Below are 23,811 nucleotides of genomic sequence, written 5' to 3' on the forward strand. Positions count from 1 at the left end.
GCAAAGTCTTTAAGGTTCACATCCAGATGTCTCAATTTCCCTGCCACCCCTGAGCCCCCTTCTCTTAGTCTAGCCCTAAAGAATAAAGGAAAAACAAATCCTTGGATCTCTGAAATATAATCCACTGGGTAGGGGCAGTTCCAGAAGTAGTATGGGAGGAAGGGACATTACCAGGACTCACTCAGGAAATGAGAGTTTTAGGACTTCTGTATCTGGGGGAAAAAAAAAAAAAAAAAAACCAGAAATCTATCCATGTGGACTGATGAGTTAGGAGAGTCCAGATTTTAGGACGTGGCAGTCTGGATCTTTTTGAGCACCTCTTCAAGACAAAGGAATATTGGCAGGAAGACTAAATGAAAAGAGGGCACTGCCATTCAAATGGCATCTAAAAGTGATGGTGGTCTTTTCTAGAAAAATATTAATCACCAAAATATCAGCTCGGAAAATATAAGTTTTGGTTCTGACATAGGTAAATTATAATAATTAGACATGATATCTGAATATGACATCATGAAATATTCAGAACAAATCTGAATATTTCTTCCATTGTACAAGAATACCCTTGAATTTTATACAAAACTATTCCGAATTCTCTCTCAAGTATTTTTCCAGGTGAATTTAAATGTAAAGACATTTTTACACATTAATTCTATAAATGCTATAAAATTATTTCCAAATTACCATCTCATACATTTCTGTTGTTTTTAAGAACATGCGGTTATAGGTAGGTAAGGTTAATAGGGAAAAAAGAAATGGAACTTTTTAAAAATTGTGTTTATCTTGTATAAAATCTAAAAGTATGTTAAAGAATACACACACACACACACACACACACACACACACAGGATAATAAGATCGAATGCTAAAATACGAAATCTCAGAAACATCCTACTGGATGTATTAGATGGCATGTTAGCTAGGGAAATGCAAATAGTTTTTCACATTAATTTACTACAGGTGTCAGTTGCTCAAAATATGATAAATATTTTAAACATGAGATAATACAAATATGTAAGAAGATGAGATTTTTAGGGATCTAAGAAATTCAAGTTCAAATGTGAGGAATTATGAGGCACTGAAATATTAATTAAAAGATTATTCACAAGAGAAGCCTAAAATTAAAGTAATAAATAAATAAAGTAATGAATGAGGAGGGAAAATCAGAAGCTATAATCCTATTGTCTGTGACAAGTCACTGTTTGTGTGCCATTCTATTAATTAAGACAGAGCTTTGTTAGGATTACAACTATTACGATAAGGCTTCTAATGCTCTTCCTGTTGCTAGGGACAGACTCTGGGCATGATTAAATCTCCCACTAGGTGTTAGTGAGCCAAAGGCCTCCCGACTTCCCTTACTCACATCAACTCTTGAGCTTGATTTCGTCTTGCGCTTCCTTCCCTTTGTCTTCTTCTCCTCGTCTGTTGTGGTTTTTCCCTGATCTGACAGCTCAGCTGATTTCCTCTCTGGCTCCTGAGAGACAGGAGATGTGGGCTCTTCCTCTTCCTCCTCGGGAGGCAGGGGCAGTGGCTCGAGGTAGTAACTTCGGGGCTTGGGCATGGGGTGTGTGTGATACAGCAGCAGGTGATGCTGTTCCTCGTACTTGATCACCTTTCGGTCCACTCGGACAGTCCCGAACCAGGCCCAGGACAGAGGTGCTGGGTTCTTCTGACCCTCAAACAAATCCCAGGGGGACACCTTCTGCTTTGTAGAGACCTGGAGACCCTGTGGTTGAGATAATGCTCTGTGACCTAACATTCAGATCTTTTCCTAACTCAGAGGCAAGCTTGCTTAGGACATGGATGCAAAGAACATTCTGGCTGGTGGGGAGGTTTAGAGCACCCTAGCATACAGCAGATAGGTAAATGCACTGGCTCAGGGTTACCCAGCTAGATCACTGGAGAGCCATGGCAAGAATTCCGACCCTGAAGTTCAATTCTGCATTTCTTTAGGCCACATGATATTCTGTTCAGGCTGCAACACCAGGTGGTCTAGTATACTTTACTGTAAATAGGTATTTTTTCATTTAGGGTTTTTATTGCTTTGTTTTATTTTTAGGAAAAAAACACTTTCTGAAAAGTACTGCAATGTTCACCTTTATTAAATTATCATAAATTATAACCCCTTGGATCCTAGTTTTTGTTGTTGTTGTTGTTGTTGTTGAGATAAAACAAAACTTCAGAGTCAAGTTACAGTCAACCTCTAATTGGGTTCAAATTAGCTTCAGTCCAAACATGTATGGGCTTGATTCAGTATAGATTCACATACTTAATAAGCCAGTTTCTGAATAGTTAAGGAATACTACTACAGAAGTAACTCATACCATTAGGTACACATAAAGTCCTTTAATTCAAGCTTCTCTCTACCAAGTTTAGAAGAGGAAATGTTACTGTTTCTGAAAATAAAGGTTTCTTATTTTTAACATTAACTCATGATGTCTCTTGGTACTTTCCCAGGCATACCAACTTGAAGAAAATATTTCTCCTCAGAATGACCCCCAAAACAACTACGCAAGGCATTCCGTAAGATATGAATGCTCCTGTTCTTATCAACACAAGTCTTCCATGGATGGATTAATCCAAAATCAAGGTTCATTTACTATGTATAAATTGACTGTTTCCTAATACTGTCTTGAGCTTGGACCTCTTTCCTGAGTGCAAAGACCCCATACCCAAATGGTTTTTAGATGTCTCACAACTAGAGAGCCAAATGAATCTGCAAACTCAACCTGCCCATAACGCTAGCTTTTTCTGTCTTCACAGCCACATTGGTAAGAGTACTTGGGTTACTCTGAATTAACGCAGCATTGCATTTCTCCTAAGAGCCGCATTCTTTCTTACCTTTGCGAAAACTCTTCCATGGGCCTGTATAATACTCTTCCCTACGTCCCAGCTAATTCTTAATCCTTCAAAATAATTCAAGTGTCAGTTTTGTGGGGGACCCTATTCTGACTATCTACTCCTTATCTGAGGGTGGGTGATAGAAATTTCTCTGGACCCCCTAATACTCTGTACCATGATACATAAATCTCACCACACTGTAACTGTCTACTTCTGCTTAAGGGTAAGAGCTCTGTCTTTCATCTGTGTGGTTGCTCCATGTTCACTGAAAGAATAACCACTCTCCTCATATTTAAGGGAACCTTGTTTAATATCCTATATAAAACAAGTGTTCAATGAAATATCATTTAACTGAGGAGAAAATTAAGTACCATCACCCTAAAAATATTTTTTACTCAAAATAGCTTACTACATGAAGAATTTATCAATCAAAATTTTCTCATCTAAACGTACTGTTGTCAACTCTGAAGTAAAATCAAACCTGGTCTTTGCCTTCTTTTATTTTTACAATACATTAAAAAAAAAATATTTATTTGAGAGAGCACTCTGCTGAGCAGAGAATTAGAGGCTGGGCTCAATCCCAGGACCCTCAGGACCGCAGGATCACGATTGAGCTGAAGGCAGATGCTTAACCAACTGGGCCACCGGGTGCCCCTTAACAATATATTTTTACTTATTTTCCTTCAGCAGGTTACACAAATTCACTTAAATTCATGTAGAGCATTAAATGAATAGGTATATAATAATGCCACTGACAAAAAGCATTTAAATGACAAGACTATGCTTAAAAAAAATAAATCAAGAAACTGTAAAATTGAGGCATTTCATATACCCTATAGGAAGACAAGAAGATATATACAAGAAACAAACATTTACTCTTGCCTGTTTTTTATCTATAGAGTCGAATCCAGCAATTTTGTTTCCCTTTGTGTCAATCAAGGAACCCATAGGTTCACAAGTGATGACATCACATGTCTGTTTTGGCAAAGGTAGTAACTGTCGAACTTTGTCGATACTTTCTGATCTCTTGTCTCCTAGCTCTTTCTAAACAAACAAACAAACAAACAAACAAACAAAACAAAAAGAGATAGAGAAGTGGGACAGAAATTACAACGAAGGCAAAAGTTAGTGAGAAGGAAGTTTCTCTATGAAACATTTCCTTTTTTATAACCAGAATGTTCTTTAACCTTGAACATGGTCTATGATGCTGCTTTCAATTAGAGTAGTGAGTATGTTTCATTTCTTCTATTTAAGTAGAAAATAGAACACATACAGTGGGATCCTGGTTACACAACAAGTATCGCAGTGCTGAAATGACAAAAATCCCGTGTAGTATTTTGCCAGCAGAAGGCAGAAGCTGCAGCACGGAACACGTTCTCAAATCCAGGGTCAGACCTCAAGGTAATCATTGGTTATTTTATTGCTATGGTCGTCAGATATATTGATCTTTTTTCTTTTCTGCACCATTTGTTTACAGTTTACTTCAAAGATTGCATTATCGGTTTTTCAAATGAACTGGGTTTAGAAATATCAATGTAAATGGTTACTTTTCAATTACACGGGCCAGTCCAAGCATGGATTTTATCCTAAATCCAATGTGGGCATCTTTGTTATACATTTGATAGATTTCTAGAGTTCCTTAAAAGTTAAATATTTTGTGAATATCATTTTTTAAAGAAGTATCTTCAAGCTATATGCTTATAACTTTTGAGTACTAAGCTGAGGTAAAGCAAATAGCAAAATAGCCACATAACATCTAACTTAACACAGTAAATTAAGGTAAAATGCGGTAAAAAACTAATGCATAAACTACCTGAGCTCATAATGTATATGCAGGTCAAACTTACTTTCAGTTTCTTTACTAAATTCATGTATGCACGTTTGTTCTCTTCAGATCCTCCTGGTGATGCATTTGATAGGTCTGAGGCTAAAGTTCCATTGATTAAAACACCCAGCATGTCAAGAACTGTTGTGAATAATTCACTAAGAAGGGGAAAAAAATAATTTATTTTCACCTTAGAACAAAACCAAGATACCCTTAACTAAAAGCATTTTTATTTAAGGCACAGAACTTTTGATGGTAACTAAGAGAGTAAGAGGTGATTTGTAGTCAGCCTATCAAAGCTTCTACTAGGCACGTGAGCAGCATGCTAAATATGAAGTAAGAACATACTTGTTAGTGTGCATGTCCACAGTTCCAGAAGTAATGATTTGGAGGAGGAGGAGGGCCCAATCTGTCGTCCATTGGGTGCTCCTCTGCACAGTGTCAAACATTCCGCCCACCTGGCATGAGAAAAAATACAACAAAACTCTATTACAAAGAAAATACCATCCCCATCACTTTATGTAGCCAATTTTGATTTGTTAAAAAACAGACAGACAGACAACAATAAGAAGACTCTAATTTATGGGTTATCATACCTTCTCTCTTACCTAGCTACCTATTTGTCACTGTTTTTTGGTTCCTTCAGCACAGGTATTTGGTCCTTCAAAAAAAGGGGGTGGGTAGGAGGAGAAGAGGGACCCGAGTGTGGACACAACATCAATATGACTTAAATAATAGGAAAATTAACTTTCTTTGGTTCCTAATCTTTCATAACACCCAGTTTTACTATATAACTTTAGTCCAATCTGAAGAAATCAAAACCAGGTGAGTTGATGATCTATGACTTTGTGTTATTCAATTACTACTGCATCTAAGCCTGTTATCATACTAACACTTGGAAATATCCAGTAACACAGAAGATTGAGGAGCAGGAGGCCTGGCCCCAGGTCGACTCACTCATGTGCAGGAATTAAGTTAACGACAACTGCCAAATAACAGGCAAGTCCTCCTCCTCCAGAGAAGACTTCACTGAGACTTGTTCAATGGGAAAAGAAAAATTCAAAGCAATGTGCAACGTGTGAGAAATTTTCAATGTCTGTATAGCCTCCCTGTCGAATTTGTTTTAATGACCAATCTGATGGAAAGTCTGACAAAAGTTTGGTTATGGAACATTTTTATATATAGGGTTTTTAAATGAGTATAATAAAAGCTAATTCATCTCAAAACAGTAACCTTCTCAGACCTACTCTTAACACAAACTGAAAAGAACAAGAGGTTCCCTGGGGCGGGAGGTACAAAAAGCAAACCAATGCCCAAAATACCTATGTCCTCTAGAAGTCAGACCAGACAGGAAGGTCAGCACCAAGAAGGACAGACACGTGAGAGACAGGGGAGTTGTCAAAGCAAACAGTGGAAGGCCTCACACCTTGTAACGAAGGGGATGACCAGAGAAGAAGTGGAGAGCTAGAGGTATTTTCACATTTAGGTTAAGTGTAATGGAGGGAAAGGACTAGAAATGCCCCTTACCAAATTTAGGCGAAGTTGCAATGCTTCATGCATCATCTGCCGTGCTTTTATGTCATCCTGGTATCGTTCTTCTCTCCAATTACTCAAAATCTAAACCAGCAAATAAATGGGAGAACCCAAAACTTATTTTCCCTATTAAAATGGATTGTTTTTTTGTTTTTTTTTTAATTTTTATTTATTTGATAGAGATCACAAGTAGGCAGAGAGGCAGGCAGAGAGAGAGAGAGAGACAAGAGGAAGCAGGCGAGCAGAGAGCCTGATGCGGGGCTCGATCCCAGGACCCTGGGATCTTGACCTGAGCCAAAGGCAGAGGCCTAACCCACTGAGCCACCCAGGTGCCCCAGATTGTCTTTCTTATATTTAAAGTTATATTGAGCTTCCCACTGACAGTCAAAAATAACTTCTTCCTTCAACGAATAACAAAGCAAAATAAAATTTTAGCTTTCTTCCTTCCTTCCGCGCAGACAGAAATCTGGCTATTTCTGGCTCGTTGCCTTTCTAAGTGGAAGAAGAAAATTCTCATCTATTTACAATCCTGTTAAATAAGTCTTTAAGAAAATGCTTTAAAGGAAGATGAAGTTAAGATTAACAAACAAAAAAGATTATTTTTTCAATGTTATTTCACTGGTCTTATTAAGATAAATACTGAACAGACAGAATTACATCTTATATCAGTTCTGTGTTACATTTCTAGGGACCTTCTATGAACCCTAGCAAATGTATTATTTTGATGTTTTATTGAAGGGGGGGCTTGCTGTCTTCCATGTCTGTCTTCATTGATAAAGAAGTGCATACTATTTTGAAAAATATGACAACTTTGACATCAGTCAAGTGGTTTATTGTTCTACAAAGTGAGTGCTTTCACTAATTCAGACTAATGTTAGAAAAGGGAAGGTCTGCTTAGGAAAAGCAAACCACAAGTGGGCAACACCCTAGAATCAGATGACAAGGGCAAAGTCCCTCCCCCTCTGCCATGCTCTGAAATATGGTAATTATTGAGAATCATCTTATGAGTTAAAATGAGTCACATGTGGAAGTAACCCTGCCCAGCAGATGAGCTGTAAGTATATATGGCATGATGGGAGGAGAGCATTTCTCCAATCTCATCAATATAGAGTCCTCTCCCAAGTCGGACTTGAGGGTCCAAGACAGTAAACACAAACCTGTATCACAGCTTTCATTCTATCAACAGGAAAAATAAAAATAACAAGTTGCATGAACCAGAGCAAGGGGATACCGAATGACCATGGTCCAATTTTTGGAAAGTAATCAGGGAGGGTCTCCATGAGGAGGTAACACCTGAGCCCAGAGCTGATGAAATGAGGAAGCGATCCTCCTATTATCTAGGAAGAAAGCCTTCCATGTAAAAGGAAAAAGATGTAAAGGCACTGCAACGAGAATCTGCTTGCCAAGTTCAAAGGATAGCGGGGAGCCTAGTGGCTCAGGCAGTTACGTGTCTAGCTCTTGATCTCAGATCAGGTCATGATCTCAGGGTCCTGGGGTAGAGGCCAAACTTTGGCTCCAGGCTCTGTAAGGAGTCCACTTCTCTCCCTCTTTCCGTCCCTCTGCCCTTCCCCCAATCATGCTTGCTTGTTCTCTAAAATAAATTAATTAAAAAAAAATAGCAGTGGGGTCAGTGTGAAAAGTGGAGTGAGCAAGGTATGACTGGTAGGAAACAAGGCAGAAGTGGGAGCCAGGGCAAAATCATGCAGGCCTCAATAAGCCCAGACTTTGAATTTTTATTCTAGACATAGTAAGAAACACTGGAGTATCTGGGCACCAGAGTAACAGCTGATTTACATTTTAGAAGGGTCACTTTGGCTGCTGTGCAAAGGATAGATCTCTTAGATCTAAAAGGCGAGAGATGATGAGAGGCCCAAATGAGTTAAGTATCCTTGTTCACATTCATCTAGCATCATCTACGAGAAAGACATAATGTCATAGAACAGAAGGCCACATGAGGGTTCCATTTGGCTCTGAAGCAGGATAAAACATTCTACATGACAAATCTACTTACTTTGCTCAATTCCACACTTTCCAATTTTTAGTTTCATCACCCCGCTTCCTTGGAGTACACAGAATGCAAATCCCCAAAGAGTGACCAAGAGAACTGTGGTTGGTAGAAAGCCAAAATTTAAATTCTTTGTACACGAATTAATATGCCTTCTGATTTTGAAATTAGCACTCAAGCTGAGATCCTCCAGACAGGTGGGGGCTGAGCTGGAGAAGCTGGGGAGAGGTTCATCTGTCTTAACACCATACGTGCAACACACATTGCTCCAGGACCTCTCCCACAACACAGGGTCAGGAGAGGAGCAGATATGTCAAAGTTGCATGCGATGTACAAAATATTGTTTTTATAGGACACAGACATTTATTCAATGCATAATTATTGTTACAAAACTGTGAATCTTGTGATGCCTAGAACACCAGGTAGGAGAACAGGGCATGGATTGTGTCTCCCTGCATCTAATCAAAATATGCAGTTATCTTATTAATTTAATCTCAGTATTTGAAAGGGAAAAAAATGAATGCCATTAGAAAATACTTGCCTGCCTTAATAGTCTAGTATACTTTACCTGATTAACTTGATTCTGAAGAGATGTTAGGAGGCCTTCCCGTTGTTCATCTTGTCCCTTAAGGCAGGTAAGGACCAGTGAAAGGAAAGGTTGTTGACTCAAAAGAGACATACTACAAAAGAAGTAGTAACAGCAGATCTAGTTAGAAAGGATGGATTACTTCCTGTGCAGCATAGATCTCCTGCCCTTTGGTTATTGGCCCTTATTTATTTTACTATTAGCAAAGGGAAAGGAGTAGTAAATAGACAAAGCCTACCAGAAAAGTTAAATCATAGCTCTACTAATAAGATTAAAAGCCACTGTGTTGCTTCTAAATAATTTAATATGCTCTCTTGTCCTTGAAGGCATTCCCAAACTAGCATAAATTCATACTGCAGGAGCATGTTGGGGGAGTGCAGTGAGAAGAGCATTTCTATTTCATTTCAGTAAGCTGAATTTGAAAGACGCACATCAGCAGGAATATCACTTTATACACAGAACAAAATGAAAAATTTTAAAATTTGTCACACCAAGCTATTGTCGTAGAGCCAAGGAAACAGGCCTATATGATTGTTGTACTTGTGTTACTTTTTGGCATGTTTCTTAAGACCAAACAGGGTAGGTACTGAGAGAAGTAAGATCAGCACCTAGGTCCTGAGGATCCAAAGACAGTAAGCTTGTTAGTGAACCACCTTATTCCAAAACCTCATCTTAAGAGGTATGAAGGCATCTGAATTTAAAAAAAAAAAAAAAAATCTATTTAAAGTTGTCATTTTATTAATATTTCTTCAATTATTGGAGTACAAATCATATTGACAAACTAGGTGCTATGTTGGAAAAAAAATTCTTAGAAGGAGATCAAAACCCAATTATTTCAACGTGCTTCATCCCTCTACCAGCCCAGCAGGGAGAAACTGACTTGGGACGAGTCATCCTCAAACTTTGCAATACCACCTGTACCGCCGTGGGGATAATGTACATACAATGTACACGCAACCATACATTAGAAATTAACTTCCAAAATTAAAACTGAATCATCTGGTGGGCTGACTGACCTTTGCAAAGGTGATGCCAAGCAACCAGGTAACAAACAAAATACATGTAAATCTAGGTCTCTACCAAGACGCACTTCAGTTAAAGAGCACAGTCTCGGGAACCAGACGACTCCAGATTTACAACTCCTTAGCCGTGTGTCCCTGCAAAATTAACTTTTTGGTGCTTCCCTTCCTTCAACTTAAGAAAGGTATAACAACAGCACCCACAACACATGACTGCTGTGAGAATTTAAAAGTTCATGTATGTATGCAATGAGTTTTATACAATGGCACTTCATAAGGGCTCAATAAAGGGTAGCTACTAAAATATTATTCATTAGGTTAGGGAATATGAACTATACATGTCCAGAGTTTTTTTGTTTTTTGGGGTTTTTTTTAATGGAAGAAATCTTCATTTTTCCCTTTACTCCTGAGGTGCTAAATTCATATTTTCACATTAGAGAGCAGGTCTATTCTTTCTCAGAACCAGAGTCAGTTTGCAAATTTAATTATTTGAAACCTTTTCTAGGGCCTAAAACAAATGAAGAAAAGATTAAATTTAGTGGTTGGTAAATTTTAGTATTTAGTCTAGAACAAGAGCCCTAAATGTTACAAATATTATTATCTTAGTGTCCAACAGGACAAAATGATATAATACTATGTATTTTAAACATAGATAATTAAAAGAATAAAAAGTAATTAAATGGAGAATAAAGAGACTAAGTGGATATCCAGATTTGATTCAACAGGTCTGAAGTGAGGCTAAGAAGTTGGTGTCCTTAATGGCTAGGCAGTAATTTGGGTACACGGGCAGAACGAACTGGTGTACTAATTATGTTTAACCTGGAACTTTCTAGGATCAGAGCATTACCTAACAGAGTATTGCCATTTCTATTTGAAAATAATTACAGTGCACTCTGGGTATAGTGACCATGTATGTCTGCAAAATGTTAGTTCTCAGTCATTCCTTAAGCCTTCACACAGAGACACACCTTGCAGCCATACCTTTTCTGTTTTTGTCTGTCTCTTTCCTTTTTTGAAGAGGAGCCCAAGTGCTGTCCCTTCTCCAGCTCCTCTCCCGCAGCTTTTAGTACCCTTCCTTGCACAGAGGTCGGAAGCCTGGCAATTAGGGGGGCCACCAGCCACACACCCCTGCGTTCAGAGGAACTAAAATCAGAAATAGGTGTTATATCCAAGGAGGTGTTCTTTTCCTCTGCTCTCACAGTTGTAACAGAAACTCCAGGGCAAAACTTTGATGAATAAGAAACACCAATTATCAAAAAGCTTCCCTTTTATCTCTGTACTATCTTTCCTCTTACCAAATGTTAGATACTTGAACATACTTTTCCACTCTCACTATGGAAAGCAATAAAACCTGGGGTTCTGGGAGAATACTATCACTAAGCTTTTTAAATCTGTGCAAGTCTTCTAAGATTCTAGCTCTCTGATCAGCAACAGTCCTTTGGCAAAATAAACAACACACTTTACTGTCATGTTTAAGATGTGAAATGTTCTGATGATGTTTAAGCATATTAATAACAAATTTTTAAGGTTTTAAAATTCACTAGTTACACTTTAAACCCAAATGATGAAATACAAATCACGATTATCATTTGTGCAATACTGCCAATTAATAAAGATGGCAGAAAGTGTTTCCTATATAATGAATTCTATGGAACAGAGCAGCCTTATGGAGAAAATAAAGAAATTAATCCCTTCTGTGCATCATATATAGTTCCAAGGAGTCTGGACGTGTTAAACACTGAGACATGATTCATCATTATGCCCTTTAAAAAATTATTAAATAATGATAAATGACACAAATAATTTCACATTCCTGCAGCTTTATGTAAAGTAACTGCATCATGCAAATAAAAATATACCATTCCATGAGAAAAAGTAATCACAGTCCAATCGAACTGCAGGAAAAAAATACCTCAGAAACGTCTTTATTCCATTCTGCCTCGTGCTACTTGTATCAGTATTTCCCATTCCATTTGGGTTGAAGAGGCCCATGCCAGAATTAGAAGAATTATTGTTCAAATCAGCAGACTGCTGGAATACCTCTATTGTTGCCTTTGCAATATTGTCCAGTAAGTTGTTCATTTCAGCCACTGAACCGGACCCCTGGAGTTACACATAAGAAAACTAGCATGCATATGTTTTACTCCATCCTCCAACATCAACGTGTTCTTGCTGTTCTTAATTTTTGTATACATAACACATGCTTCCAATATATACTCACAGGGTCCTTTAAGCACTGTTTGATCATTAATTGAAGTTCTAGCCAGGACTGCCTTAGTGTCCACTGCTCAAGATTCTGGGGAAAATGGAAAGAATTAATGCATTAAGGATACTGAAATGTGTCTTAAAATATAATAATTCCTTGCAGCATTCCCTCTCTCAAGAAAAGAACAGAATAATCATACAGAAGAAAGGAATCTGTAGGGATCGAAAGGCTCCATTATGTACATTCACTGTAGACACAAATTTAAAAAAAATTTTTTTTTTTAAATAATGGACATCTGTGGTGCATGGGTGGCTCAGTCAGTTAAGCATCTGCTATGGGCTCAGGACAGATCATGGAGTGCCAGGACCAAGCCCGACATTGGGCTCCCTGCTTAGTGGGGAGTTCTGTTTCTCCTTCTCCTTTTGCCCCTCCCCCTGCTCGTGTGCTCTCTGTTGCTCACTCATACACTCTTATCTCTCTCAAATAAATAAAATCTTTAAAATAAATGAAATGAAATGAAGTGAAATAAAAATAATGCACATTCAGCCAGGCACTGGAAATAAAACAAGGATTTCTTCTGTCAATATCTATTCACCTAAGCAATCCATTCCAAAATAATTTCAATACTTTTTGACTAATATATTTAAGGCTATCCCTCCAGAAAGCTTATGTCTCATCTAAATACAGCAGACTTAAAATATCAGTATTTAGACTATGATTATATAGCATCTCCAGTATCTATATTTACCTAGCAATGAGGTGCAACAATTTCAGAGAAGAGAAAATTAGGAGAATAAAAATCAGATTTGAAATCAAGAATTAGCACTGAGCAAGGAAAAAAAAAAGAAAAAGCGAAAGTGTTACATGACAGAAACACAATCATTAGACTCTAATCACTCACCTGAAGAATACGCTTAATGTGCTGTCTTTGCAAGTTGTCGCCCTCGGTACATTCTTTAATACCATGAGGATAACAGATAAGCTGCAGTAATTTCTGTGCTTGCATATTTGAAAGCACAGGGTCCAAAATAAGCTCTTTGTCTGTGCATAACCTTTCAGGTTCTTTTAAGCAATGTTCTCCTACCCACTCCTTTAAAAAAAAAAAAAAATCGGCTGTTAGATTGACAGGCAGAGGCTTTCTACACATGAATGTAATATGCACTAAATCATGGTGAACAATGGAATACAAAGCAGACAGAAATCTTCCAATTAAATAAAAATTGCATGAAAAAAGTAGGTGGGGAAAATTTTGAAAACAAAATTCCTGGTATTTTGACTGCCTAAAAATACAAAGTGGGACCTTGGTTAAAAGAAGTTTGAAAAAGAAATATGCAAAAAGGAAAGAAAAAAAAAAAGAAACTAAAGAAAATATTTGCATATAATGGTAATGATTCTGTATTAGTACATGTCTTCATTTTTATGTAATGTTTACTATATTGAACAGAAACAGAGTAAAACATTTAGAAAACTGTCATCTTTTATATGTCATTTATACATGATATTATTATAAATCTTTGTGCACATCTACTTTCTAAACAATTATTTTCTTAGGATAATTTCATAAAAGCACAACTGTTGGGTCAAGAAGTATACCAAATTTAAGACTATTGATACATATGGTCAACTGTCCTCCAGAAAGTTTTTAGCAGTTTAAATCCCTTTTGCCTTTTATCATTGCAAACTCTTATACTATAGAAGAAAACATCAACAGAGCTCAAATCAAATCCAGATCTGTTTCAGATGAACCCTGTTTCTTAACTACACCAGGAGCCCAATGCTGAGTAACTATTAAAGTCACCTGGGGAGCTTGCTAAAATACCAGTGCTCAGGGCCCACCAAATACATATCTGATGGCGGGACCCAGATATCAGTAATATTTTTCAGGGATTAAAACTGTTTGACCCTTGGTGCTTCTGGTTGGGAAATAATACACAACTGCCTCTCATTATCCATATAACCATTTCATGATCTTCTACCCTAATTACAGCATGCTCTAATAAAAACATGTCCCTGTTAACATAATGTCTCCATCAAAATAGAAAACTGTATGTATGGTATGTCATGTTTTCTTTTTTTGTAAGAGAAATTAAAAGAAAAAAAAGGAAGATAAATAAAAAAATAATGAAATTGATCACCAAGGGCAGGAAAAAACACAGGATGAAAGGGACAGAGAACACATCTCTCAGTACACCTATTTGTGCAGCTGACTTGTAGAAGCATGCTAATCTGAAGCTGTGGGGAGGAAGAAAAAGGGAATCTCAACTGAATGCAAACAAAAACCAACAAAATCAATTCTATTTCAAATGAATAACATCCATACTGAAGGAGAAAGTTCAAAAAGATTTTTTAATACAATACTATAAGCCTTTAGGGAAAAAAGAATTATAAACAAATCTTCAATTCCCTTCCATTTTTTCCCTAGTAGTATAGGTGCAGCAATTCTGAAAACTATTTCAGGTGTAGTACAGAATTAAATAAATGAGTTAATGGCTGATGTTACTGGGAACCAGGGTTCTTGCTGTGGAAGAGAATATGAAATTATTAGGGGAATGCAAAGAAGAACAAAGTGGTGTTAATAGAAGTGGATGAATCAGTATAAACTCATGAATATACACACACATTTATGTATATGGATGAATTTTTAACTACCTCTATATGCTGAAAAGGCTTAGAGGCAACGAACCCCCATCACCCACAGTAATGAGCACCACAGTGCCCATATCTTGGTTTCTAAATACCATCCTCTACTAGCTAGAACCAGAGCTCCTTGGAGGAATGAGTAATTCCAGGTTTGGAACAGGGAAAGCACAAGGTGAGCCAGGAACTGAAAATACTTGCGGTAAAAAAAAAAAAAAAAAAAGGGATGGAGACATGCCAAAATAACTTAAAAGCTATGATGAAAAGGTTCACAGGGGACAAATCTGGGACAATCTGAACATGAAAATAACTAAGGATAGTATATTATAATCCACATGGATAACAAATAAATAAGAATAAGGCAAAAAATATTAATAGAGATAGGCTCTCCTGAGAATGCAATTCAAATTACTAACTGTAGAGGACTTGGGGGGAAGAAACAATCACCATTTTGCAACTCTCATACAAAGACTAGTTTGGACAAGAATCAAAATGAATGCTCTATGGGTGGTGACATTTGATGAGGAGCAGGATATCTGCATTGTCTCAAAATGTCTCTCCAAAGACTGTTTACTGATTATAAGGAGAAAAAATGATAATGATACAGCAGCGAAACCTTGAAACCATACACTTTCATCAAAATGATCACCGCCAGTGAGGTGAGAATGGACATGTGACTTCAGTTGTGACTACCCGAGAAGAACATAATATTACTTCTGTAGCATCTTGGCTAAGATTGCATAGCCTGAAGCTAATCTATGGGAAATCTCAGACAAAACCAACATTATTGGGACAACTGAAAAAACTGAATGTGGCTGCAGATGAGAAAAAAATTAGTGTACCAAGGCTACATTTCTTGATTTTTGATAACTGCATTTGGTTATGTTAATAAGTAAACACTAATGTATTAAAAAGTAAAAATTCATAATGTATATCATCTACTCTCAGCAAAAGCTTCAGCAAAAAATTAAAAAGTATATGCATCCATATTCACACACAAATAGAATCATAAAGCAATGTGGCAAAATGAAAAAATTGGTGAATCTGCATAAAGGGCATATACACTAGAGTCTTATTATTGCAACTTTTCAACAAATTCCAATTTATTTCCAAATAAAGTTAGCAGGAAGAAAAGGAAGTTTCCTACAACAGAGAGCATTTCTCTCATAACAATTATATAGTCAAAGTTAAAGGCAAATTAAATCTGAAAAATACCTGTTGACAGATAGTCCTCAGTACATATCTGGCATATTCTCTTAAATTGGCAGTTTCTATGGAAATGCTTTTCCCACAGGATTTTGAATTTTGTGAGGCAGTCCAGATATCATCAGCATTCCCATCACGTCGTAAACCCCTCATGGTGAAGTCATCATTCTTTAAAGAGCTGACATTGTTATTGCCAATTTTGGCATCTCCTAAATAATAGAACCACAAAAGCAAAATCACGGAAGTTCAAAATATTGCCATAAATGAAGTAAAGCCTTGAGAAGTAAGTGAAGCAAGACTTCAAGGAGTTAAAATATGTGAATGGCATCATTATGGCATAGCCTGTTGTTCAGCAAGAGAGAGAATGGATCAAGAGGATAATTGCAAGAACCCAAAGAAGTTTCACTGGACATGGGGGAAGAAACATTTAAGACGTATTCCTTATTTTGTTTACAGAATTAAGTATGTATTCACTGAACTTGGAAAGGCCATTACAAATCATACTTAATAATCAGAGAACATTGATTTCACCAATATTTCAAGCACAAATGTATTCAATATTCAAATTCATTTCACTTATAGACAAGGAAAAAATGGGTTACTCACCCTTCTAGATGTCCCTTTTCCATTTCTTCTCTTACAATGACTTATTTTCTATCCATAGGTCAAGAGAAAACTTTTGCCTTAGCCCACCTTACTATCAACTTCTTGACAAGAGAGATTTATTTCCCTGGGAATGGAAAAGGGCAATGCATACTAAGGAAGCCCTAAAACATAGGGCATTCATTGAAAAACCCAAGTCTCTCACTTTCCTCTCTGTAAACATCCAAATTAGAAAACCTCACCAGATCAACCTCTAATATACTGAGTCAAATGAAACTAAGGATTTCCCTCACAATCAAGTTCTTGGGAGCAGAATGCCTGAATAGCTGGAAATAAGAAATCCCCTCCAGCTGTGAAAGACAAATCACTATCATATTTTAAAAGTGAGAGAATATAATTTGATAATAAAGACTGCCAAATGTAAACAGAGCCTCTAAACTTTTGCCTGTTCACCCACAGGATTATAAGCCTTGAACAAGAAAGTTTCTTGGAACCAGCAAATGAGTTTAAATGAGGCCTCTTACTGCCCACTATGAGTAAAACCAAGCCTAGATCAGTGCCAAAGCCTTTTAAAACCCACAGGTCAACCAAGAAAAAGTTTTGACTCTGCCGGAAAACTTGAAAAATCAGAATGGCTTAGTGAATATTTATTCATAAAATTGGAAGAGGAGGGGAGGAATAAACAATACTTTTCAGGTCATCAGTATCTTATTATATATTATCATATACTCTTCATTAAAATACACAAGAGAAAAAAATAACAATTTCACTTCACCCATAAGAATTTAATTCAACAGAACTCCTTGGGGGCTGAAAGATATGTATCAAAATTTGGCATACTTTCTCCCCACCTCTGGGGATATAAACAACTATTTCTACACCTTAAGTTAGAACTACTACATAAATTAAAAACCAATTTCTATAGAACAACTTTGTCACCCAAATTCAAAATAGATCCTTGTAGACAGGACTTGAGAAAACATTGGTAAGGACAGGGTGAGGTAGAGAAATCAAAACTTGTATAAAAACAAAATCAGAGAAATAAACACCTCCGCCTAAGAAATCCTCATTCAGGTTCTCATTTAGTTTAGATAGTAGGACAACAGAGAAGGTAAAGGAGACTGTGCCAGATCCTTCTGGAACTGCACAAATAATAGAATAGAAAAGAGTGTTCAGCGACTACCTAGTCCAAGGCTCTGCTGACATCCAAATGACCTGATTCTGACTTCTGACTTGAAGCATTCTCTATCTACCAAGAACTGAAGTGAATTAAAAAGGCCAAGGAAAGCCAACCAAAGATAAATGAACTGGTTATTACACATGGATATTAAAATACAATTCTGTGACTCTTTAAGGAGCCTGGCAAATTTTAATTGGAACTGGACCAATCCTCCAAATGAAGGATTAAGCGTCTAGATGGCACTCATCTTGTTTTCTGCCATTCAATGTCTGTATCCCCTTCTGTAGTCACAATTCCAACATTTGTTTGTTGAAAATCTACTATTTCAAAATCTACTGTCTAGTTTATCCGATGGTCATTAGAGATACCACAGTAAAAAAAAAAAGGCAAGTCCTGGACTTCATGGTCCCTACACTTATTTATTAAGTAGACTGACCAACTATTTTCTTTTCAAACTTCATCAGAAAAGAGAAATTTTACTTACTGAAACGAGCATTTAATGTTGGTTGTATAATAATACAAGCTCCTAAACTCAGAACAGAGGCTATGACCATCCACGTGTTTCTACCTTTGCTTTTTACTGTAAATTCATGGGCATTTCTATATATAATGAATGTATACATATGTTTTCTCCAACCTTTACCCTTACACTACTGTAAAAACTAGAAACCACATGTAAATATGTATGTGTGTATATATAACTCTTTTCTTAAGGTGAACTTTTAGTAATTTTTTTAATGAAAATATTATTATCCTTCATTGTCAACAAATAACATTCAAACAGGACTATGAAGTACAATGTTCTTGAAGATTCCTCTAAAACATTTCCTACCTTCTCAGTAGTTTCTATTCTAATCAAAAAGAGCTCCTTCAGAACATAAGAGAGAACTTTTATTTAGTCAATGCCAAAAGAGGTTTCCCATAGTGGGAATTAGGCAGTCTGGACTCAAGACTTCCTACTCATTCAAATCCTAACAATTTATAGAATAAAAATGTCTTAAAGGATTATACTGTCAATGAACAGAAAGTGCAGTATTACTACTCCAAGAATACATATGCTAACAGGAGTATAAAGGATATCTTGGACATTATGGATTAAATTTTTAAAGATTCTGATAACTAATATTAATTTATCAATAATGTCAACATCATTGCAATTATTACCTAATTCATGAAAAACCTAAGGCAGAAGTTTATATACCTGTTCAGGGTCATGACAGAAGCAAAAACACTAAGATTAAAACCCAAGTTTTCTGGTGTTGTGCTGTTAATATATAATATGAACTTTAAACCTTTGGTTAGATCACTATGTCATCTATGTCCATCACAAAGTGTGACTTACACCAACAAATAAAAACAAAACCACCCTGTAGGTCTGAGAATCTATACTGTAACAAAATAAAACATCCTGCAGTTAAAATGCCATTGGGGAAAAAAAAAAGTACTATATTTAAATTGTAGATAAGGAGCAGACATCTCAAGTCCAACTGATCTTGGACTTGAAGAAAGCCAACTAATTTTGCCAGGATAAAACCAAACTAAACCATGTTTTACCAGTAATACAAATTAGAGTTGAACCTGAATACAAATTATTTTTCCTCTATTTCTGGTTATTAACCAAGTTTAGTGCCAAGATAATCTTACCAAGCATCATAATTGCCTTTAAGACAGCAAACACGGCTCCCACTTCAATGCTGTTGTGAGCAGCAGCTAAGAGGTGTCTATCACAAGATGATCTTATTCCAGGGAAAGGTTTGCCTATGAGAAAAACAGCAGACCTTTAATGGTCTCATCACCATCATTAACAATCTCTTCTAACCATTTACAACTGGCAGAGCCTTTCACTGTTAGACTAGGGGTCCTTAACTGCCATCAGTTAGCTTTAATCGAAGCTTTGTGGATCCACTAAGAAATACTGTCAGTATTCCTTTCTTAACCTTTTCTTTCTAATTATTAAAACAATGTCTTTGCTTCTTAGAGAAATGTATCAAAAAAATAAGCACCTTCATCTTCATCTACATATGCTGATTCACTCACACACACACACCGTATGGAAATGATCTTTGGAAACACACTTCAGTAACACTCCCAGCATTCTTCCTTATTCCTTTTATCTTAGTAAAGAATAAATGAATCGTCATTGCCCGAAGCTGCTATGATGTGGTTCATAACCAACATACATAGTATGTGTGAGAGGATCAAGCTGCCCACAGCACGGCTTGGCCTAAGAGCAAAAATATTTTTATTGTTTATTAACTCCTGATTTTAGTTTCTCAATACATCCTGATATTGCGTAAATAGAAGGTGCCGACAGCCCACTCAGTGGCGTTACTGCACTCCTTCCTCACCTGCACAGCAAGCTCACCAAAATAAGGAAGGAAATGACAGAATGGACAGCCTACTTGCTCATTTTAGCATCTCTACCTCCAAAGGAAAAAGTCATCAAGGGTTTTTCAGCTGTCAGCTCACCGGTTGCTTGAGGTAATAAGCAGGCCTGGGGAGCTCGGAAGAGATGAAGCAGGAGTCGGCATGTCATCCTTGCCCCAGGCTCAGCATCTGCATCTCCACAAGCTAGGAGAGATTTTAAAAGCATGTTTTCTCATTTACTCAAGGACATGTCTTCAGCTTTTCTATTAAGCTAACTTTTCAGGAATAATTTAAATATAAATGCTCCTTACAATAAGAAGGAAGGCAGTAAGCTATGCTTTTTCAGGAAACCAGAGGGCCTCCTTAAAAAACACCTTTACATAGGGATCCACCTGACTTTGTTTTGAACAGTTCTATAATCTTTACCTCAACGCCACACCACCACCCGATGCACGGACCCTTCAAAAGTAGTTCTACCATCCAGAAACCACCCCAAGACAGCCATCAAATAATCAGGGCCACTCTGGATGTGCCATACCTGCTGCTAGGAGAGAGGGAAGCGCCACGTGCTGCACGACGTCCTCCAGGGAGAAACACTGTCGTGCTATCAGAATAGCAATGAAAGTAGCTAATGAATCATGGAATGAAAGGTCACTCACCTTCAAGAAAAACATTGACATGTTTTAATACCTAACACCCTTTCAGGTATTATCTAAGATTAATATCTAAGAGAATGTAGGCAATACCAGTAAGATCTCAAGTCCCAAAATGAGCCAATAGAGCGAAATGATAACATAGCAGTTTTGTTATCCTCTAAGGACTCTTTCTACTTTATAAGGCAAAGAATGAGGTTTCCTTATATTCCAATGCTATCAGGGGATACTGAGTTTTATCTAGAGTACATGTGACTGAACAAAACAAAAACAAAATCAAGAAATTCCTAAAAGATATAGCATAAATAAAAAATTTTTAGCAGAATATCATATCATCTGTCATTTAAGGGTAAGATCATTAGGGAGCAAGGGAAAAACAAGTTCCTCTAATTGAAAAATAAGCCCTATTAATGTTTTAGAGTTCTTTTTAGGGATAACTATGAATGATTCTATAACATTATTAGTTTGGAAAACAAACAAAATTTCTATCTGACTCCTAAACGTGAAAGAGTGAAAGAGAGAGGAAGAGAAACAGAGACTGTGAAAAAAGAAGAGAAGGAAAATTAATGCATTCAGAACAAAACCTTTACCTATACAGACCTTAAGACTTTGGAAGAGAACAATAACAAAAACAAACATAACAGCAGTGTTCATATTAACTTGTACCAATAACTATGTTAGTGATTTACAAAAATCAGCTCATTTAATAGCACACCACCATGGGGCTCATTACTATTATTAATCCCAATTCTGCAGATGAAGGAAAAAAGCAGAGATAACGTATAACAGAATACAACCAAGAGGTTAAGGAATTATGTTAAAGATAAAAATTGGGATCTCTTCTGTCTGGAAAGGCGGGTAACAGATGAGTTTATCTACCTATCTATCTATCTTTAGGTAACTAACAGAATGGAGTAGAATTATCTACCTAGTCTGGAGATACCAGAACTAGAAAGTAAACCTCTAACTGGAAAGTGGAAGGTGGTTTATAAAATACATAAATGTCTTCTACATAGAAGACACACCCCCGTATAACATGATCACTTCAAGAAGTGATAGGAAAAACAGAGACTCATGACAGATTAAAAAAAAAAAAATTACACATCATAGAAGCAACAGGACATGCAAAGGAAATCAGTGATATATACTGGGTATCTCTTCATTAACTTCCAGACACAATCACTAAGATAGACTAAACACACCAATGAATCTGGGCCTGCACATTCTTAGGCAACACAGTGAAAGCCATATTCCTAGGACACACCTTGATCATTACAAAACAAACCGGTTCTCTTCAAAATGTAAAGTGCTTTAGGTAGATTATGTCTTGTACCATGAGGAGCCCAAGGAACTTGGTAAAAATATGAACCAACAACTCTGAAGAGAACAGACTATAAAAGAAATCTCACCGAATAAAGAGGGAAACTCTTAGCAGCTCTGCTGTAGATTAAGCTATTGTATTTATTTTGATTTTTTATTATTTTTTGAATTTATATAATCGTTGGCAACTGCATTCTCGTTTAGTGTTTTTGGGCAGAGAAAGAAAAATATTTTTATGTTTTAGGTAAGAAGTCAATTAAAAAGAATTACTAACTAAATATTTAATTGCACAGATGAGGTTTTTTTTTTTTTAATTTTATTTATTTATTTGACAGACAGAGATCACAAGTAGGCAGAGAAGCAGGCAGATAGAGAGGAGAAAACAGGCTCCCCGCTAAGCAGCGAGCCCGATGCAGGGCTCGATCCCAGGACCCTGGGATTGTGACCTGAGCTGAAGGCAGAGGCTTTAACCCACTGAGCCACCCAGGTGCCCCCACAGATGAGTTTTTAAATGAAAAAGAAAACTTACATCTACAGTGCAAAGTACATCATTAAACCCCCACACATGATTTGAAGAACAACAAAGAGCCTTCAGAACTCCCAGCCATTCTGAACTAAGAACAGTGCAGCAAGCAGTCAGCTCGGAGGAGAAATTGGCAATGTCATTAATCCTGGGAAGAGGAAATAGAACACGTAGGAAGTAAGAGAGAAACAGGCACATATGATACACTTAATGAACACATACGTCACTACCATCAAAGTCATTCATTTCTAAGATGCAAAGATTTAATAACCTGGTAGAACCTGGAACCCAAAATAAAAGCAAGTGGTTTCAAATGTTTTCTAATATTTAAGGTTGTTGACTAAAATCAGTACAGATGCCAATTAACATATTTTTGTTCTTAGAACAAATCAGACTTACAAATTTACATTTTTAGGGGCATCAAAAAAATTAAAGACATGACACAGTGTTTTAAATAGGTACGTAGGCCAAAATACAGTGTTTTAAAATAGAGGTATTTTTAGGAGACTTCCTTCCTCCCTGGCTTTCTTCCTTCCTTTCAAGAGAAAGAGTAAGCAGGAGCAGGGGGAGGGGCAGAAAGAGGGGAAGGGAAAGATTCTCAAGCAGGCTCCACACTGAGCAGGGACCTGATGTGGGGTCGATCCCACAACCCTGAGATGACTTGAGTGGCAATCAAGAGTCAGAGGCCAAACCCAATGAGCCATCCACGTGCCCCTGATATAAGTCTTTTTCATTTGCATTTTTATTATATGCTTTTTTAAGTGAACAGTTAACTTATAATTTATATCCAAAGCATCTCATGCCAGAGCATTCAGCCAGAATAGCCTGTCAGTCTAAGGAAATCAGAGTATAATGCAGAGATAAATTCAGGAATAAGTAGGGGAAACAAAAAGCAAACAACATCCAAATGTCACCCCAGGCAATTACTAATGAAGTTAATTTAAAAGTAACACCAAGGCAATAACTATGTTGTTAGATGTGAATTCCAGGGTAACCCAGCTCACCTTCCTGCATCCTGATGGCCCATACATACATTCATGAGCGTATTACAGACGAAGCTGTAGCGATTGGCCGCATTGTCACTAAGGATCTTGCCCAGCATTGAGTAATTGATGCTACGAGCTGAAGGATTCTCAATAAAATCCATCATGAAGTCTGGATCCCATCGCAAGTTAGAATTCGCAGGCATCACATTATTATATATGGTTTGTTTAACTTTTGAACAGGCACTACTGGGGTTACAAGAAGAAAAGTGTAAAAAAAACAAACAAACCTAGAATAACTAGAAAGTTATTCAAGGATAGACTGAA

General features: G+C 36.9%; 2 protein-coding genes across 5 annotated transcripts in view; one reads left to right on the top strand and one right to left on the bottom strand.

The window, feature by feature from the left end:
* Positions 1 to 23,811, bottom strand: part of MED12L (mediator complex subunit 12L) — a 324,770-nt gene that overhangs the window by 36,000 nt on the left and 264,959 nt on the right. For all 4 annotated transcript variants that reach the window (XM_046002172.1, XM_046002171.1, XM_046002170.1 and 1 more), the window contains 16 exons: positions 23,506 to 23,733; positions 22,508 to 22,649; positions 20,544 to 20,664; positions 20,108 to 20,209; positions 19,283 to 19,396; positions 15,865 to 16,064; positions 12,914 to 13,102; positions 12,028 to 12,102; positions 11,719 to 11,909; positions 10,788 to 10,949; positions 8,770 to 8,881; positions 6,191 to 6,280; positions 5,012 to 5,121; positions 4,686 to 4,821; positions 3,721 to 3,882; positions 1,361 to 1,723 (listed from right to left, as the gene is read on the bottom strand). In XM_046002172.1, the coding sequence (XP_045858128.1) occupies positions 1,361 to 1,723; positions 3,721 to 3,882; positions 4,686 to 4,821; positions 5,012 to 5,121; positions 6,191 to 6,280; positions 8,770 to 8,881; positions 10,788 to 10,949; positions 11,719 to 11,909; positions 12,028 to 12,102; positions 12,914 to 13,102; positions 15,865 to 16,064; positions 19,283 to 19,396; positions 20,108 to 20,209; positions 20,544 to 20,664; positions 22,508 to 22,649; positions 23,506 to 23,733 (2,497 nt within the window). The remainder of the gene's footprint in view (positions 1 to 1,360; positions 1,724 to 3,720; positions 3,883 to 4,685; positions 4,822 to 5,011; positions 5,122 to 6,190; positions 6,281 to 8,769; positions 8,882 to 10,787; positions 10,950 to 11,718; positions 11,910 to 12,027; positions 12,103 to 12,913; positions 13,103 to 15,864; positions 16,065 to 19,282; positions 19,397 to 20,107; positions 20,210 to 20,543; positions 20,665 to 22,507; positions 22,650 to 23,505; positions 23,734 to 23,811) is intronic.
* P2RY12 (purinergic receptor P2Y12) overlaps positions 4,156 to 23,811 on the top strand; it is a 42,624-nt gene continuing 22,968 nt past the window's right edge. Inside the window, exon 1 of the mRNA XM_046002178.1 lies at positions 4,156 to 4,239. The gene's annotated coding sequence lies outside the window, so the exon portion shown is untranslated. The remainder of the gene's footprint in view (positions 4,240 to 23,811) is intronic.

This window comes from Meles meles, chromosome 4 (genome assembly GCF_922984935.1).
Source record: "Meles meles chromosome 4, mMelMel3.1 paternal haplotype, whole genome shotgun sequence".
Lineage (NCBI taxonomy): Eukaryota > Metazoa > Chordata > Mammalia > Carnivora > Mustelidae > Meles > Meles meles.